Source organism: Polyodon spathula, chromosome 36, assembly GCF_017654505.1.
Source record: "Polyodon spathula isolate WHYD16114869_AA chromosome 36, ASM1765450v1, whole genome shotgun sequence".
NCBI classification, from domain to species: Eukaryota; Metazoa; Chordata; class Actinopteri; order Acipenseriformes; family Polyodontidae; genus Polyodon; species Polyodon spathula.
This window is the reverse complement of record NC_054569.1, coordinates 4827898-4842098: the sequence shown is the minus strand read 5'-3', so window position 1 is coordinate 4842098 and position 14201 is coordinate 4827898. Positions and strand designations below refer to the sequence as shown.

The 14201-nt window shown below is 44.6% G+C and overlaps 1 protein-coding gene across 1 annotated transcript; it reads right to left on the bottom strand.

Annotated features, from left to right (window-relative positions):
• Positions 1 to 1702: 1702 nt before the first annotated feature.
• barx2 (BARX homeobox 2) lies at positions 1703 to 13328 on the bottom strand. The gene is made up of 4 exons (XM_041234836.1): positions 12695 to 13328; positions 7201 to 7480; positions 5005 to 5089; positions 1703 to 2517 (listed from the first exon to the last, which is right to left on the bottom strand). The coding sequence occupies exons 1-4, from the start codon at positions 12879 to 12881 to the stop codon at positions 2230 to 2232; spliced, it is 840 nt and encodes a 279-aa protein (XP_041090770.1). The 5' UTR covers positions 12882 to 13328; the 3' UTR covers positions 1703 to 2229.
• Between the last annotated feature and the right edge of the window lie 873 nt (positions 13329 to 14201).

Genomic DNA, 14201 nt, shown 5'->3' with positions numbered 1-14201 from the left:
TCAATGAGAAGATCTCTTCACTGCCTTGCCTTTCCATCCCCCAGGCTCTCCTTTACCTTCACTCTAAAGGTCATGTCATATTATTGCAGTGCAGCCCTTTGTGAACACTGGCAGTGCAACTATTGGACCTGGTATAGTTACTCTGTGAACTACACAGCTGTCCAGAACCCTACTGCACAGTGTATTCTATATAAGAAGACGTTTTGGTTGCTATGTACAGTATATCTGTGTTGTTTGTAATTGTTTGAGTAAAACGACTATCTTCAATCGCTGTTCTGTTTGAAGCAGTCCGAGGGGTACTCTGTTATTGTTAGTATGTGCCCTTCATATTTTTGATGTGTTTCTGATGTTCTTCATGTGTATTTAGCTCCCTTTCTGAGCCCCCTGGTCGTGTCTTAACTTTCTAGCTTTAAAGCGAGACAAAATAGATTTAAAAAGTTCTTGCTGTGGAATTTGAAATGGCCACAAAGGCTACAGCACAGCAGTATTGAAAGTAGAAGTTTAGATCTGTTTTATTTTATATATTTACATATCCAAACAGTCACACATATGCAGCTAAAAACAAAACCAATACATTCTCAGCACACATCAGTTTTTTCTCCTTATATAGTTTTTTTTTTGTTTTAGCTTACCCAACAAGCTATTTATTTACACCAAAAAAAAAAAAAAAAAAAAAAAAAATATATATATATATATATATATATATATATATATATATATATATATATATATATATAAAAAGAAACAAAATTCATAACCAAAAAAATTAAATTTAAAAGTGTTATCATGCAACCGTGATATTCAGAAAGGGCACAGTGTGGAGCTGTCTGTCTCTCTGTCTCTCCAGCTCTCTGCCTCTGTCTCTTCCACTTGTGTCTGACTGGGTCCCTGCTTTAACAATCTTCCCATGGATGACAGGAGAAAGATTTCATTACAGCAAGGTGTGTGACTCAGTAAGGTTAGTGTGTCTCCAGTGCTAGAAAACATTACAAGATCCAAAGCAAAAGACATTAAGTACCAAACATATTTTTCAAGTAAAATCATAAAGCATCTGTTAATATTAAACTCCATTTATGTTACATCTTTTTTTTTTTACATAGCTTTCCCCTTCCTTTACCATGTACAGCAAATCTATATTCTCAGTATATTCTCTTGACACACACGTGTGTGTGTGTGTGTGTGTGTGTGTGTGTGTGTGTGTGATTATGCTAATGCACTCTCCAGTGTTCTGAAAGCATTACCCACAGGTCTGCTCGGGTTTCTGTTTTTTTCCTCAGAGTGATTGATTGGGTGTTATGGCTGTGTTGTGAATTGCTTCTTGGAAGTAAAAAAGGCACATTTCCCGGCAGGAATTCAACAATTTTAACAGAATAACTGAATAACTTGCAGCTTGGAGCTCGTTTGTACATTTTTGTAGTTTCTTGCTTTTGTTACACTGTTAAAATGTGTTAATTCCAGTCTGAATTTAACTTCAAAAGATTCCTTGTGTTTACATGCGGTATTACATCAAAAACAAAGGCCTCTATGTAAGATATAGTCACAGTTCATTCTGATTATGATTCAGTGTTCATTCATTTCTTTACCCACGAGAATCCCTGTTTGATTGTGATGTCAGAAGCTGACGCTGGGTCAGGGCTGGTATGTTTGATTGTGATGTCAGAAGATGGGTCAGGGCTGGTGTGTTTGATTGTGATGTCAGGGTCAGGGCTGGTGTGTTTGATTGTGATGTCAGAAGCTGACGCTGGGTCAGGGCTGGTGTGTTTGATTGTGATGTCAGAAGCTGACGCTGGGTCAGGGCTGGTGTGTTTGATTGTGATGTCAGAAGCTGACGCTGGGTCAGGGCTGGTGTGTTTGATTGTGATGTCAGAAGATGGAGCCGGGTCAGGGCTGGTGTGTTTGATTGTGATGTCAGAAGATGGAGCCGGGTCAGGGGTGGTATGTTTGATTTTGATGTCAGAAGCTGATGCTGCGTCAGGGCTGGTCAGGTTTTGGATAGGAGTCCTCTTGGTACACAGTGGTGCCCAGTGCACGCTGGGAGGTTCTATTAAGTCATTTTGCGATGCTTGTTGAGATTCCCCCGGAACGCATAGAAACTTCAAACGGTGTACGTGGGAGCATCAGGACCAGGCTGTCTGTCTGTTATACTGCAGTGTAGGGAGAGGCACGCTCACAAGGCACTAAATGCATATGTTTCCCAGTCTTTCACAGCGTCCGGAGTGTGGGGGTGCTCTAGCTCATGGACCGGTGTTCGGGCTGGGGTGTGGGCGCCTGCTGTTGCGTGGACGGCACGGGCGCTGTGGGGCTGCCCGTGTTAGGGGCCCGCATGCTGAGGTCCTGCGGCTCGCCGGCTGGCCCCTCCTGTTCGGACTCAGCCAGCAGATGAGCGGCCGGCTCCTCTCGTGTCGACGCCTGCAAGGCCAGACGCTCCTCGGCTTCAATCTCCTCCGTGGTGGGGATCGAGTTCTTCTTGGGACGGCCCTTGGGCTTTGTCGGTGCCTCCTGGCCTCCTTTCAAGACCTGCAGGGCAAAGCAAGTGCATCAGGTACCTAATAAGGGACATGTGCTGTACCTTGCATAGGAGACAATGCTGTATCTAGCAAGGGACATGTGCTGTACTTTGCATAGGGGACAATGCTGTCCTAGCGGCTGTACTTTGCATAGGAGACAATGCTGTACCTAGCAAGGGACATGTGCTGTACTTTGCATAGGGGACAATGCTGTACCTAGCAAGGGACATGTGCTGTACTTTGCATAGGGGACAATGCTGTACCTAGCAAGGGACATGTGCTGTACTTTGCATAGGGGACAATGCTGTACCTAGCAAGGGACATGCTGTACTTTGCATAGGGGACAATGGTGACTGTAATCAATGCTGTACCTAGCAAGGGACGTGCTGTGTACCTAGCAAGGGACATGTGCTGTACCTGACAATGCTGAGCAAGGGACATTCTTTGCATAGGGGACAATGCTGTACCTAGCAAGGGACATGTGCTGTACTTTGCATAGGGGACAATGCTGTACCTAGCTGTGTACGTTGCATAGGGGACAATGCTGTACCTAGCAAGGGACATGGCTGTACTTTGCATAGGGGACAATGCTGTGTAGCAAGGGACATGTGGAGTACTTTGCATAGGGGACAATGCTGTACCTAGCAAGGGACATGAGCTGTGCTGTACCTTGCATAGGGGACAATGCTGTACCTAGCAAGGGACATGTGCTGTACTTTGCATAGGGGACAATGCTGTACCTAGCAAGGGACATGTGCTGTACTTTGCATAGGGTGCTGTACAGGGGACAATGCTGTACCTAGCAAGGGACATGTGCTGTACTTTGCATGGGGACAATGCTGTGCCTAGCAAGGGACATGCCTGCTGTACTGCTGTGCCTAGCAAGGGACATGCATAGGGGCTGTGGGTGCTGTACCGCATAGTTAGCAAGGCATAGACTGTGCCTAGCAAGGGACATGTGCTGTACTTTGCAGGTGTGCTGTACGGCTAGGGGACAAGCTGTACCTGGGACCCTCAATGCTGTGTCCTAGCAAGGGACATGTGCTGTACTTTGCATAGGCAATGCTGTACCTAGCAAGGGACATGTGCTGTACTTTGCATAGGGGACAATGCTGTCAAGGGACCTAGCAAGGGACATGTGCTGTACATAGGGGACAATCTTGCGTGCTGTACTTTGGGGGACAATGCTGTAGTGTCTTACTTTGCAACGGCTGTGCCTGGGCTGTACTTTGCATAGGGGACAATGCTGTACCTAGCAAGGGACATGCAAGTGCTGTACTTTGCATAGGGGACAATGCTGTACCTAGCAAGGGACATGTGCTGTACTTTGCATAGGGGACAATGCTGTACCTAGCAAGGGACATGTGCTGTACTTTGCTAGGGGACAATGCTGTACCTAGCAAGGGACATGTGCTGTACTTTGCATAGGGGACAATGCTGTATAGCAAGGGACAATGCTGTGCTGTACCTAGCAAGGGACATGTGCTGTACTTTGCATAGTGCTGTACCTAGCAAGGGACATGCTGTACTATAGGGGACAATGCTGTAGGACAATGCTGTACCTAGCAAGGGACATGTGCTGTACCTTGCACTAGGGGACAATGCTGTACCTAGCAAGCTGGACATGTGCTGTACTTTGCATAGGGGACAATGCTGTACCTAGCACTTTGCATAGGGGACAGGGGGACATGTGCTGTACTTTGCATAGGGGACAATGCTGTACCTAGCAAGGGACATGTGCTGTACTTTGCATAGGGGACAATGCTGTACCTAGCAAGGGACATGTGCTGTACTTTGCATAGGGGACAATGCTGTACCTAGCAAGGGACATGTGCTGTACTTTGCATAGGGGACAATGCTGTACCTAGCAAGGGACATGTGCTGTACTTTGCATAGGGGACAATGCTGTACCTAGCAAGGGACATGTGCTGTACTTTGCATAGGGGACAATGCTGTACCTAGCAAGGGACATGTGCTGTACTTTGCATAGGGGACAATGCTGTATAGCAAGGGACATGGCTGTACAAGGGGACAATGCTGTACCTAGCAAGGGACATGACTTTGCTGTACCTTGCATAGGGGACAATGCTGTACCTAGCAAGGGACATGTGCTGTACCTGTGCAAGGGACATAGCTGTACCTTGGACAATGCTGTACCTAGCAAGGGACATGAGCTGTACCTTGCATAGAGGACAATGCTGTACCTAGCAAGGGACATGTGCTGTACTTTGCATAGGGGACAATGCTGTACCTAGCAAGGGACATGAGCTGTACCTTGCATAGGGGACAATGCTGTACCTAGCAAGGGACATGTGCTGTACTTTGCATAGGGGACAATGCTGTACTGTGTGCCTTTGCATAGCAATGCTGTACCTAGCAAGGGACATGTGCTGTACCTTGTGCATAGGGGACAATGCTGTACCTAGCAAGGGACATGTGCTGTATTTTGCACAGGGGACACTTTGAATTAAACCCACAAGCTGAAGCAGCTGCTTACCAGTTTCTTCCACTTCATGCGACGGTTCTGGTACCAGGTCTTTACCTGCAGCTGAGTGAGCCCCAGAGACTGGGCCAGGTCCAGTCTGCTTGGAGACAACAGGGACAGCAGTGAGTTTAATACAGTACAGATCTGGATGCTAACGGCTGGGGGTTCACTAACAGTTTAATGGTGCAGGTTTTCATGAAGAAGCTGTGCTACAATCTCAGGCGCCAGTAGAGAACTCTTTGCATTTTAATGAAATGCCCTTTTGAAATAATAATAATCTAATTTAGTGGGAAATCAAGATGAATTGGGAATCTCGCACAAGCCTATTCATCCGAAGCCAAACAGTGATTTATTAGAGGATGCAACAGAAATTAATAGCCCCGCTTCCCACTCACAGATCCTGGTCGGGTCTGATCAAATACCATCATATATTCACAAAGGGAGAGCCTGTTCAATTATCTCCGTGTAATACAATTATAAAATGAATTCCCTTCCAAGACATTAGAGGAGGTCCTGGAGGCTGATTCAAATATCCGCTTGCTGGGAATGTGATACCCCTGGAGTCAGCCTAATTCCTGGGAATCGGGATGTAATTAGGGCTGGGCAGATGACTGAATAAATGAGTAACTACATATAAAAAATCAAGTGCTTTTATTTTTATAGAATGATTTGATTCAGCGCCACCTTCAATCCCCTCTCTCCTCGTGTTTTATTCTGAAGTTCTGGGAGAGAATGTGAGTAAATGGAACGATTACCCTACAGCCCCAGCTAAGATCTCTTCGTCTCTGTTTAAGGTGGAAGCGCCGAGTTCAAAAGTAGCTTATCCATTCAAATGTAACTTTCGTGCTGTAAAATAATATGATCAGAATTTCTAATGTGAATTTTAATTGACCTGAGTTTGATTTCAGAGTAGCTTAATCACTATATGGGATCAAACTAAAGCAATAACATACTGGTAGAGCAACTGACTCACACTTTCGAAGTATTAACAAGGATCTATAAATATAATGGTGTTGGCAATTTTGAACTCCCTGCCTGAGTTCTGTAACTTTCATGCTGTAACTTTTAACATCTTCTGAATACAAAATAAAGACTTGACAGTCATAACCTGGTCTTCAGCGTTTGAGATCAGTTAGAAAGCAGATGCTCTTGGCCTCTTATAGCTCATTGCTGTGCATTGAAAACCTGTCTGTTGCCGCGATCGTTTTCAACACGTTGACAATTGAATTATCTCAAAAAGTCTCCACAGTCAGACTGGTGCATGATATTTTGGCCTTGACTGTCAAAGGCATTGTCACAAGCCCCTCCATTGTGCTTTCCTAACCATGAGCTCACTCATCAGGTATGCCTCATTGGCTTACCAGAGTCTGAGAGAGCGAGCGAGCGAGTGAGGGGGAGAGAGAGATCACGATTATGGGATATTTACTCCAGTGGTCTGGGGACCTGCGTCGCCTCGGAAACGAGAGCAACAAGCACATTCTCATTGGTGTCGTCAACATTCACAGAAGAAGGATCCACCAGAAACAAGCATTAAACATCAGAGGCTGCTGGACCTCCGAAGAGTGGAGGAGACTGAAATCACCTCCACCCTGCCCTTCCCCTTCCCATAACCGCTACCCTGGGAGCTGGCAGGAATATTAACTGTACTGCACATGCTCATCACCTTGTCATTAATCCCCTTTGAGGTGAGCTTGGTTACCTTGTTGTTTTTATTTGTATAGGATTCATTTGAAAGAAAGTGTAGACAGCTTCTACCACTCAGGAAGCTCCATTAGTGAGCAAGTTCTGTGTTTAAAATAGAAACCAGTTTGAATCGCAATAAATCCCAGATTAGTCAGTAATGCCTTCTAATCAGGGTTCTGTTGAGTAATTGAAATACGAATTCCATTACCCGTATTCATATTGGCTCTTACTCGCTTAAACAGGCTGTGTTTAATGTGTGTATAACACCACATACAGAGACATATTTAACTGTTTCTGACAGATCCTTAAATACATTTCAAGCACCTCATTTCTCAGAGGCCAGGCGGGTTATTTGTTATCGAATTATACTTGGCCGTTATTTATTTTATCAAAAAATGTTCTGAAAGGAAAAAACCTGCGTACGTCCCTGCTAATAATCAAGCTTCCAACACGTGGCCCTGAATCACAAAGCAGTTGTCATAGAGACGTAAGAAGCAGTTGTCATAGAGACGCCCTGCCACTCACCTGTCTGGGGTGGAGAGGTACTTCTGCCTCTGGAATTTCTTCTCCAGGCCCAGGAGCTGCAGCTCTGTGAAGATGGTCCGGCTGCGACGAGGTTTCTTCAGCCGGTGGACACTCTGCTCGCTCTCCGACTCGCTGCTGATGACGCTGACAGGGGTCTCGCTGGACGAGGGCTCGGCCAGGGAGCTGGGGGGGAGGATGCGGGAGGGAGGAGAGGGAGCGAGTCCCGGGGGCTGCCGCGTGATCACTGAGAGCAGGGGGAAGCCCTGCAGAGAAGAGGAGCCTGCAAATGCAACAGCAAACAAAGGGCCTTCGTTAATCTGCACAGCAGGCAAAACTGTTCAGTCACCCTAAGGATTAGACAGCACTTCAAGACATCTGAAGCTATTAGCGCTCCAAAGCATAACACAATGACAGCCTGAACTCTTCAGCAGTCTTGGCTGTGCTTGAGCAGTGGCTGTAATTCAGTAACCCTTGTAAGTTTCCAGTGGGGGTAGAGTCCTGTCTTTCGGTGCCTCCACCTGTTAGGGTTCATAACTTTCTTATGAATATACGGCAGTGTCTACGACAGCAGAGCCAATCACTCTGTCTCAATCACTCCCAGCAAAGTAGATTCCCTACAGTGATGAAACAATCATGCAACTGCTGCCTGGGAGTCTGCCCCCCTGCCAGTGAGATGAGGTTAAACACTATATAACTGCATCTGCAGAGGAGCCTGGCTCTTTTGCTTGATGTTAAAGACTCGCTTGCAGGGTGAGTGGTCGCTGAATCGCCACAGTCTCTGTTGCAATGGTGTCGTGATTGGGCTCTCACAGATCGTTGAGGTTACCCTCCTGTGTGTGGTCGACAGAGCGCACCCAGCCCCTACCCTGTTACACAACCAAGCATGCTTCAGAAAAATCATTTTCCCATCACTGAGCCTCTCAACCATCCCGAAAGCTGAATACTAGAACACCCAGAGAAGAAGCTCAATCTAATTAAGCACGCAGGTGATTTATAGGTTATATGTGGAAACACAATCAGATGAGCTAATCTCATAATTCAGGCTGTCTCCCGGGGGCTGAGCGTGTAGATGACTCCGTGTGTGCTGCAGCCTGGACTCGTTGCGCTCTCCCGCTCCCAGCAACGGCACTGTGGCTGCCTGGGATATGAAATCACCAGCCCAGGTGATCCATCCCCACTATTCCACAGTGCAGCGCTGCTGGGAGAAGCAGGCCGGAACACATGTCTTTATGCAACACTAAGATAAAGCACAAGCTCTTTGCCGGCTCCTGCTGCGCAACACAAGTCCGTGAAGTTGAGTTTCATTGCAATTTGGGTTAGACCAACTCTTACAAAGTTTCCAGGTAATAGTAACACAGTGTCTGTTTATTTGCAGGTGTCCCACTGTGTGAGGGAGTGTACATGTCAGTGGAGCTGCTTGTGCTACACACCACACCTCACTGTCCTGAGATCACTTCTGATACACGTTTGCTAAACTGCTTTTTTATTGTAACACACTTGATGCCGTGTCAGCGTTTCACACAACCATCAATATTCAAACCCTCACATGTTCACTCCGAGGTGTGCAGTAAATTGCATTCAAATGAGAATCATGCTAGAAATAAAAACTCCGGGTAACATCAGGAATTGAATGTCAGGCCTTTCCAGGAACAGCTGGGTTGCTTATTCTCACTTTGTGTAAAGCCCCTAATGCTTCAGCAGCTTAGGAAAGGTGCGCTGGTGTCTCATATTAGTCAGCCTGTCAGCACTGCATTGCATTTCAATTCTGAAACAGCATGGCTGTCAGCATTATGTCATGGAAGGATTCACTGGCCAATCACGCATATTGTCTGTCAGGATCAGCTTCTGGGGACAAGGATACTGATCAGAATTTTCCAGAGGCTGAAAAACACTTTGAAAGGTCTACCATTTCTGTAAAGCAAACCCAGCGCACGCCAGCGCTTCTGGATAAGACACGGCAGAATGAATCGGGCTGCGTGTTTTGTTTCAAAGACTGGAATTCATTGTCACCGAGAGCGGAACAGATGAAACTGATGTGCATGTGTAAGTAACTGCCGTAGAGGCGAGCTGTGATTCGCTGCTTTCTGATTGCTCTGAACACAGTTTGAGGTACTCCTCAGCTCACTGCAGAGATGCACTTTCATGTGTGGATTCATTTTCTTGTGCTCGCTGTTCATCTCCTCATTTCACTAATCTTTACAAGGGCAGCAAGCACATCACGAGTAAAACAGCTATACATGTGTTGTGTTGCACTGCATAATTAAAAACTGCTACTAATAATAATAATACTAATATTAACGACATATCTGGATTGCGCCATGCTTGGGTGCTTTACCATGGTTAACCACGTTTCCATACTCTGAGTAGCGATGCGTGTGATTTACTATTCCTTTGTTAAACCTCACCACCCTTTGCAAGGCTTTCAGCTTGGTTTACTGCATTTGTTGCATTAGTTGCTGGTAGCTCTGCTGTACAGTAGATAGTGTGAAGCGCTCAGCAGCGGGCAGGGGGCCCCTCTCTCAGTGACACGTCCCCTGCAGCTATGAGGCTGTTGAATGGATTCCTGCTCTTTCCTATTTGCACATATTTCACTGCACTGTCATGTCAGATCACTCCAGCGCTGATCTTATCTGTCTGTACGTTTCCCAGCAGTGCTGTTAAAAGCTTTGCCCGGGGTCCTGATGAGCGATGAATTTCCAAATGGAATGTTCTCACTGGCCCTTCTTATTACTAGTACCTGTCCTTTGAGAATGACAGCTATCAGGGGAGCACAGAGCACCTTGGGAGCAGGTCTAGTGCAGTCCGATAAGGGACCTGTTAGGAAGTGCATTGCTGGTTCCATTAGGACCTGCGCTGTGCATGGAGACACCATGACTGAAACGTTGCTTTATATTTAGATACCATTATATTACAACACAGTACAAGGGAAGGGTTGTGTGGAGGCTGAGGCAGGTGAGCGATTGGCTCAAACTCTTGCCTGTTTGAATTCTGATCGCCCATCTAAGCCAGTTTGTGCCCTTTAGGGACCTCTGCTGGACAGAGTGGGGATCCCTCAAGCTACTCGGATGGAAAGCAGGGCTGGAGTTTCAATCATGGGACACACTGTACCTCTCTGCCTGCCAATATCTGAGCTGTGACTATACAGTATCTCACACCCCCTCCCCTTTCAGTAAACCCAGACACTGGGGATTGGCTTGTGCAGTTAACCTGGCTGAGATAACCTCGACGCAGCTCTGAGGGATCCGGGTACTTACCACACCTTTCCCTGGTTTGCCATGTTTATTAAAATGCTTCAGCGTTCCTCTCTGTACACTGCTTACCTCTGCTTTCACTCTGCTTTATTACACTTTGCTATGATTTTATAGGGGGAAACGATTATAAGGGCCATTGCAAAGTGGTCTACATGCATAAAATAAATGAATAGCCAAGAATCCATAGTGCATGCGATGTGGGTCTGGCTGGCATTGAAAACTGGTGCCTGGGCAGCTCCTGGGAGCGCTGTAGTAAATACTCTGCTGCACTTTTCAACCCCCCTCTGAACACGGACGGGCTCAGCTTGGGATCTCTAACTGCTTTTTATTCCACTGGTCTCGGCGCACACCGCGCTGGTCACAGCCCTACCACTTCATTAACACGGCTGGCAGGGGAAGAGCGTGTGCCGGTTATATTTAGAGCAGAAAGGCAGGCCACTGAAAATAGATGTTTCCAAATGAGATAATTGCTCTGCTATTGGAGTAAGAGAGGTTCTCCTTATTTTAGGACAGGAATAATCACGGCTTAATTGATCTTTTCCCAGCTAGTGAGCTTTCCAGGGTTTTATCCAGGGATAAGCTGCTGCCTGAACCCTTTCCAGTGAATTAAAGGCAATCAGTGACTTCCAAGCCTTCAACGGTATTACTTTAAAAGAGATTATTATTATTATTATTATTATTATTATTATTATTATTATTATTATTATTACAAGGTGGAATATAGAAACATATCCGTTGTGCTGAACACAAGCTGCAATGTGCTGGGGTATTGGTGGGCTTTGCTTTGAAGACACTGGGAAGCACTTCCAATCGAAATGTTTGCCATTGCTTGTCAAGTCTCTTTTAGTATTACTCCATACTAGCTGCAACCCCAAGTTATAGCTTTCTTTATCTGCAGCTGGTATTGGGAAACCAATAAACACTAACCCCAACCCCAAGCAGAAACCCTTTTATTAACAGTTATTACAGGTGGAATAAAGGTAAATCCTGCTAATCTGTAGCTCTGTGGATAAGGGAGGGGCTGCCTTCACTTGGAGGTGTTACTATATATATATATTCCGTCAGAAAGTGAAAAATTGAATGAAGTTACGCTTTGATAAGAAGCTGTCCTAATTACATTTCATTTAAATGGTATTTATTCTTTATTCACCTGAGCCCCAAAGATCCAGTGCTTTACTGTGCGTGTGGCTTCATTTCATAGCACAAGGGCCGATTGCATTTAGGCCTGCACTGATTTGGAATCGCACACAAGCAGCTCCACAGCTCTCTAAGCGTTATGCATCTGTCTGTCTCTTTAGTCGTTTTTACAAAACGCCAACACGCGCGCTTTCGTTCTATTGTTAAAATTACAGCTGTTTTGGAACAAATCAGTTTCTCTAAATCAGCTGGACACCGCCACCGCTACACTGCTTATTGGTATTCACGATATATACAGAGTCCTTTCCGTGGTTAATTACCAGAGGCTACAATCAGAGAGGACTGGACCCGCTAATGGGCTAAACAGTGCTCTGCCATTTCAAACGAGGTTCAATACATTAAAATAGGGAAGAAGTGATTCATTATTATTATTATTATTATTATTATTATTATTATTATTATTATTATTATTATTATTAAGAAAATTAGGACTCCATGTATCACTTGTCAATAAAGCTACAAATATGTTTTAATTGTCAACTTTAAGTAGGTTTGGTAATCAAAATGTAGAATATGTTTTAAACAGAGAAGATGTTTTTGCCCTGCCTGGGACTCGGGGTATTATCTGAATATTAGCACAGAGGTGTGTTATTAATGGGACATTTCAGGAAGCGTCAAGGTCATTTTGGAAAAGATGTATTTCTGTGACCTGTATAGCGTGTGGCCCTTATTTAAACAATATCTAAATATACTGTATTTTGTGAATTGTAATGTGATTTTCGAAATGCAGTTCTGTAAATATTAGAATACGATAATTAGGATTATTATTATGATTATTATTATTGGGTAGTCGCACACACTACAAATAAACTTGCATGAATGCCCGCGGATAGCCTGTGTTTCGGAATGCGCATACGGGACGCTTATTGTAGGCTGTGGTTACACTCCAGGCACGACAGATCTACTGCTTGATTATCCAGTTAATAATTCAAAAACGAGTTTAAGGAGCTGTCAACACTTGAACTAATCGCTCGCCTACCCCCCCCCCCCTAAAACGCGAAGAACCTGCATGAACTCAAATAAACGAGGCGTCCTCGCACACTTACCCGTGCAGGAGTGGAGAGGTGTTGGTCTCACGATGAGCGAAGGGCAGACCGAGTAAAGGGAAAGCTTCTCAAAGTAATCGCAAGTCTCTTTCGATAGAATCTCATCAATCATGAAGGTCTTGTAGCGCCGCCTGGCTGCTTTCAGTTGCCCCGGGGAAGAGAGCCTTAACTCGGCTTGGCAGTGCATGATGTCCCGGTAGGTACGCGCACACTCAAACAATGCAGCCAACTTTCTTGAAGGAAAAAAGAAAAAAAAAAAAACAACAACTTTCAAATAATAATAAAACTAAACAAAAGATGCAACAGTGATCATAAAGGTGTGTTTAATGTCCCCGCGGTGGCGCGCACAGTATGCTGTATATTATATATCCGCTCTTGGTCTGTCTGTCGACAGGAGCTGTGTTATTATGAGCTCTGATACAGAGTGCCCTGGAGCCCCGACTATATAAACCATCCCCTCATCAAGAACTCCACAATCCCGACGCGGGACAGCGCAGCTGTCAATCAGAGAGCTTCTCCCTCGCTGCCTGCCCTTCTCCGCTTGCTGTTTGTCGCCGGAGACACCTTTCCTGTGCTCAGACCAAATAAAGAGATCTGCCTTTTTATCAAGCAGTCCAAACGAGCTGTCGCTTGAGCGCTCTCAATGTGACAACACTGTTTTGTCATGCGTATTTATTGCGGTGCGTGTATTACAGGCAATGGCACGACCTGCGTAAACTTAGTTTATTCAATAGTTATATATTCGATGAAGGCAAACGCCACCTTTGAGTTAAATCTCTGATCTAGAACTAAACTGTTAAAAAAAGCAATCTATGTTATGCAATATATATATATATATAATATATATATAGATTATATATATATATATATATATATATATATATATATATATATATATATATATATATATATATATATATATATATATATATATTCCATGTATATATATATAGATAGATAGATAGATAGATATCTAGATAGATAGATATAGTTTAGATAGATAGATAGATAGATCAGTGCGGCTCAACCGCAGCAAGATCGTCAGTAACGCACAGATTAGATAACGAAGCGTTCATTTTACCGTGGAGCGAGGGCTCCTGCAACCCTTCGAGAGAGTTTCTCGGTGCGTGTGCTGATTTCCAGTTTTGATAAAGACGGCAGGTACAAACACGTTGCTCCTGGCATTGCAATAGTAATACTGCAGACAATGAAGATGCCCTTATATTGGATCTTATTGCAAAGGTTTGCACTGGCCTGTGTAAACTTCTCTTTGGGTCACTAGTTATACAGTGAGCACAAAACTCTAATATCTTCAATGGAATGAATTGTATTCTTCATGTTGTTTTATACAGTGAGCACAAAGCTCTAATATCTTCAATAGAACGAATTGTATTCTTCATATTGATTTATACAGTGAGCACAAAGCTCTAATATCTTCAATAGAACGAATTGTATTCTTCATATTGATTTATACAGTGAGCACAAAGCTCTAATATCTTCAATAGAA